Source organism: Echeneis naucrates, chromosome 10 (assembly GCF_900963305.1).
Source record: "Echeneis naucrates chromosome 10, fEcheNa1.1, whole genome shotgun sequence".
In the NCBI taxonomy this organism is placed as follows: domain Eukaryota; kingdom Metazoa; phylum Chordata; class Actinopteri; order Carangiformes; family Echeneidae; genus Echeneis; species Echeneis naucrates.
In genome coordinates this window covers 18595811-18600997 of record NC_042520.1, presented here as the reverse complement: position 1 = coordinate 18600997, position 5187 = coordinate 18595811, and the positions used below count along the sequence as shown (strand labels likewise).

The window sequence follows — 5187 nt, the reverse complement described above, 5'->3', positions numbered from 1 at the left end:
GACAGTGTTTGAGATTACTTTTTAAATTCAAAAACTGTGCATCACATTTTAGTGACTGTAGATGGAGCTATATGCCATAAACCACCAAACAACTGTTTATTATTATTACTGTTTTCCAGATAGCACCATCATGTGGCCAGTAACAAATATCCTTAAATTCTTACGCTCAGCTTTTGAACTTGATTTTTCTACCCCATTACAGAGCCTTAAACATATGCTGGCTGTCATAGACAAAACATCTGTGAAACATAAATAAATACATTTAGTTTCCTGGGTGATCCTGCAAAAAGAGGTACGACAATCCTTCAATAATGACACTATACATTTTAATTAGCTCTAATTCAGTGGTCATGAATCTTAAATATTTTAACTTTGCAGAACTTTAACTCAGTCTGAGGTAAAGCAATGCTGGACAAAATTAGAACTACTTTTTGATGACTTCAGTCAACTAGGTGGCATTTTTCTGTGTCACAAAATGTATTTTAAGGCACATCCTGAACACCAGTATTCATTATTTTAAACCATAAAAGGAAACATTAAAGGGGGAATTACAAATGGAAGCAAACTGCTGTTTCACTCTGGGCCTTAAATGTGTTACATGTCACACCCAGAGCACTTAAAGGGAAAGCACCTGCGGTGACGTCACTACCTAGGACCAGGACAGGCGTGCAGGACATGTGAGACATGACCCCTTCAGGGACAGTCCAGCTGGGGCATCTTAAAATGCTTCTTCATTGTGGACTGGGTCTTCAAAAAGCAAGAGCAGCAGAGGGCGCCAGAGTGTAAGATTCTTGTCTGAGGAGAGAGAGCAAACAGAGGGACTCTGAACTTATTTTCCTTTTTCCTCTCAGTCTGTGAGGAGGATGGAGCTGGAAATCTAAACAGGGCAGCTGGAGCCTGCAGAGTTCCAGCGAAGCTCTGATTCAGACCTCTTTTCTCAGCCTTCACCAAACCTCCTTGATCTCTCCGGCCCTGAAGAGGACTCACTCCTCTGACCAGAACATCATGAAGACCTGGGTGGTATTGTGCCTTGCGCTGCTGTGGCTGGAGCTCCACAATGGTGAGTAAGTCTCTATATTTATCTCGCAGATTTACGAGAGAAGGAAAAACAACTGCTTTTTTCATCGTGAGCGCGCGAGTGTAATCTGGAAATGGAAGGAGGATTAGATCATGAATGGTTGTATAAAAATTGTGCGTGCGGCCCAGCCTGTGTGATGGCTTCACAAAGAAGTAAATCTCAGTCTAAATTGACAAAGACAAACAGTGGCTACTTGACACCAATCTGCCATATTTACATTTTCTACACTTTATGTAAATTGCAGTTTTCGTTGAGGTTGTATAAAGTTTTGCAGAACATTTCTGCAAACAAACTGAAAACAGCTGGATGGAAGGCATGCAGCAGGCGTTTCTAATTAACTGGCCTTCACTGTTGACCTTCTCTCCTCATTAATGCTGCAACAACAAACCCAGAGAGTCTACGCTGCAGAAAAATCCCTATTTCAAACCTCCTTCTGTCTCTTTCCTGTTCCCACTGAGAAAAAGAGATGGGCAGAAAGAATGTTGGTTCTGGACACTTTGTGCCAGTTACATGGATTTCCCACTTCCTGTTTTAACAGCAGGCTGTCACAGCTGAGGGAAACACAAGGAGCAGCTCACTGTTAACTATGGCCTGAGCATGTTCTGATTTATTATCCTTTTTGCACCCCTCCCTTCTCCTTTTTTCCTCATATCCAGGTGACTGCCAACAAATCAAGAGAAGAAAAGATGTAGGAGACAACCGCATCAGGCCAGGAGGGAAACGGGTGAAACTACGACAACCCAGACCAAAGGATGGAGGAGGGAAAGGCCAGTCCCTGCTCACTCAGGTCTTAGACAAGGGCCGCTTCCTCCGCCTGGGCCCAACCACATCGCTGACGCCTGGGAGGAATGTAGAGCTGCGCTGTAAAGGCAACAACATTGGATGGTCGTACCCAACCTACCTGGACACCTTCAATGACTCACGCCTCAGGTGCTACAGCTGCTTTTGTCCTGCTGTCAGGATGACATGGATGTGACGGTCTAAACTTTTGCTTTCTGCCTCCAGCATCAAGCAGAGTGACAAATACAGTCAACTGATCTTGACGTCCCCCTCCGCTGCTGACACTGGGACATACAGCTGCTGGGTGATAGTGTGTGATGGGACAGAGTGTGAGAAGGACTACGATCGGACCTACATGTCATACATCTATTTCACAGGTGATTAAATTCAGAACATTCGATCAATAAATATGTAGTTTTAAAGCTGATTGTTGTAAAGAATGGACAGATGTGTCCCCAACCTCCATTGCTCATAAACTTGCTGTAACTCCCTGCCCAGCACCAAGCTGTGGAGACACACAGGAAGTCACAAGCTGCTCAACGCACTGATGCATTCAGCAGCTAAGGCTCAATGGAGGAGACCAAACAGAGCTAAAAGGACAGTGAACATTAGACTTCAATTCATCAAGTACTAATAAATAATTATGGCAACTGCATGCTAGTATTTTAGCTGTATTTATATAGTGAAATGTGGGTTTCATGTGTATGCTTCTTTAAAGGCCTCTTTAATATGTCCCACTGAAAATATCCTAAGAATTCAAAGCACAATCTTAGAAATGTAAGCTTTCCAGAGACATATTAATCTAGCATAGATAAAGACTCAGGGTTTTTTATGCATAAGACTCTGAAGGAAAAGAACATGTAAAGCGTAAGTATAAATAAACTTAAAGAAGATAAATAAATGTATTCCCAATAGATTTGGAGCATTCTTGTTTAATCTCAAATGGTGATGAATGCAGAAACTATCACTTAATGATAGCAGCCTTCAAAGGTTGTTTCCGTGTTTCACGGTACAGGACCACATCCACACAGATGACATGCTTTCACTCTGGTGTATTTTTGCACCACTTCTTTTTCTCCAACCAGACAAAGACAACCTCTTTGTCCCATCTGCCATCCACTTTGAGATTGTGTACCTGCGCCCCGACAGTCCAGCTGTGGTGCCCTGTCGTGTGACCGACCCCCAGGCCAAAGTGACCCTGCACAGGGAAGTCCCTGCAGAGGAGATCACAGCCAACAATACCCTGGTGACCTATGACCCCACCAAGGGGTTTGTCCTCCAGAGCCCTGCTCCAGAGCACCAGGGAGTCTTCTACTGCAAGGCTGTGACCAAAGTCACCCCTCAGGTCTCCACAAAGTACCAGCTGCTCTACGTGGAAGGTAAAGATACAGCCCAACACCACAGTATGGTTGTAAATACAGTAATGTGTTATGATGCTGCTGCAGCAACAGTTTTTTTTGTGTGTTAAACTGTCAAATTGAACTATATATATTCATCTAAACCCCCCTAATGACTAAAAGTGCCAAGAAGTACAGAGGGAGGCATTTTCACCCAGTCATGAATCAAGTGGTGGGTACTTTTCTTCATCAGTTTCCAGGAAAAGCCTGTATTTCAGAGCTGTCAAAGGCCTCCTCACTGAGCCTGGTGTACGTGGATGCTTGCCAGCTGAAATGGAAACATACCGTCTGGATGTTACAAAAGGGGAGGGGGGGATTTATTAAATGGAAATTATGTGTGGTTGAGGTACAATTGAGCTGCCATGGCATGGTTGACTGGCAGACAGAGAGGAAGAGAGGTGGTGGAGGTTTGTTGTAATACCACAAATCATTCATCAATAAATTGCGTATGTTTGTACAGGAGCTTTGTACACTTGGTCATCAGAATATAAATGAGGAGAGGAAAGACAGACTTCTCTGTGTAAAAAAAACAAAAACAAACAAAAACATTATAGATGATAAACTCACTTTCTTTCCCTCAATGGTGTTGACAGTTCCCAGTGGTCCACCATTTGTGAGCCTCAGCGCTTTTCCACGGTCTGCAAGAGGAGGTGACAATGTGAACGTCACATGCACCGTACTGGGAGAGCCAGATGTGGATGTGAGCTTCATTTGGTCTTACCCTGGTCAGGTGAGAGGAATCACTGAATCAATTTAATCAAATTCAAATGTCTGACTCAACCTTGATGAAGATACCAACAGCCCTGATCAGGAGCGGGCCAGTGATCTGAGCGATTTCATTGGCTCAGTTTAGTTCATTCAACAATGGCACAGCATTACTCTGACTTTTGTTTGACATCATCACTGTAAAACTTGTCAATATTAATGACATTCAACTGCAGCATTTTAAAACAGGGTTGTACAATCAGGACAATAACAGTCTTTTTTTTTTTTTTAAATGTGTAGGACCGTCGTCCTGTTCACATCTTAACTTCCTGGCGGCTGGTGAACAGGGGTATGGGCCACACCACACGGGTCTCTCAAAGTGTCCTGACAGTAGAGGACATGGAGACCATCGACTTTGGAAACTACATCTGTAAAGCCAAAAACCAGCACGGTGAGACAATCGTGACAGTCAAAATCATCTCCGAATAGTCCCAACAGCAGGCCCTGTGTTACACTGACATCAAGCTATAACTATAACAACCAGTGAGAGCAGAGGAAATCAACATGTACATACATAAAATGGATGTATTTTTAGAGTGAACATGGCAATTACAATAAAGACTTGCTTGGTAATTCACTGAGTTCATTTTGAAATTTGAAAGCATCAACCTGCAGCCCAATCTTCAGTTTCACATGTGCAACAATGAAGGGACTTCCACAAAAATATATATTCAATGGAAGGGAGGGTTCAGCACATCTTAAATGCCCAACAGTCCATTGACTCTAACTCTCAAAGCTGTGAGAGAATGAATTTTGCAGCAAACAAATGAGCCAAAACACGAAATGCAGCTCTCTGAATTCCAAAGAGGAGCAAGGAGTCATCACCCTGCAGGGCTTTTCACCCACATTCACTAGACCTCAAAGCTCCCAAACATGTCTGTGAAGATCTGATCAGACAAAACTGTTGCAGGCTTTGTCTGCAAAATGTGGAGTCAATACCAGACAGCAATGCTGTACCGAATATTAATGAGGTCTAGATGCTAATTTTAAGATTGTACATGGAGATAAAAATGTTATTACCTGTGTCATTATGAGAGGCAAAAAAAAAACAAAACGAACAAAAAAAAAAAAAAAACACGCACACTGACCCCTGCCTCTCTGTTTGGTGATCAGTTTTGTCGTGTGCTACATTTAAATTAAACAGCAATACTGGTGAAGAGTTGCAGC

The 5187-nt window shown here is 42.9% G+C and overlaps 1 protein-coding gene across 1 annotated transcript; it reads left to right on the top strand.

The window, feature by feature from the left end:
• Window positions 1-850: 850 nt before the first annotated feature.
• Window positions 851-4974, top strand: pdgfrl (platelet-derived growth factor receptor-like). The gene is made up of 6 exons (XM_029512805.1): window positions 851-1060; window positions 1735-2008; window positions 2084-2235; window positions 2944-3237; window positions 3849-3985; window positions 4261-4974. The coding sequence occupies exons 1-6, from the start codon at window positions 1006-1008 to the stop codon at window positions 4447-4449; spliced, it is 1101 nt and encodes a 366-aa protein (XP_029368665.1). The 5' UTR covers window positions 851-1005; the 3' UTR covers window positions 4450-4974.
• Window positions 4975-5187: the final 213 nt, after the last annotated feature.

Excerpts from the sequence above, each read along its gene's own strand:
- pdgfrl (XM_029512805.1), top strand. The coding sequence starts at position 1,006 with ATGAAGACCTGGGTGGTATTGTGCCTTGCGCTGCTGTGGCTGGAGCTC. Across the intron at positions 3,238-3,848 it reads CCAGCTGCTCTACGTGGAAG|TTCCCAGTGGTCCACCATTT; the intron begins GTAAAGATACAG and ends TGGTGTTGACAG. Across the intron at positions 3,986-4,260 it reads TTTGGTCTTACCCTGGTCAG|GACCGTCGTCCTGTTCACAT; the intron begins GTGAGAGGAATC and ends TTAAATGTGTAG.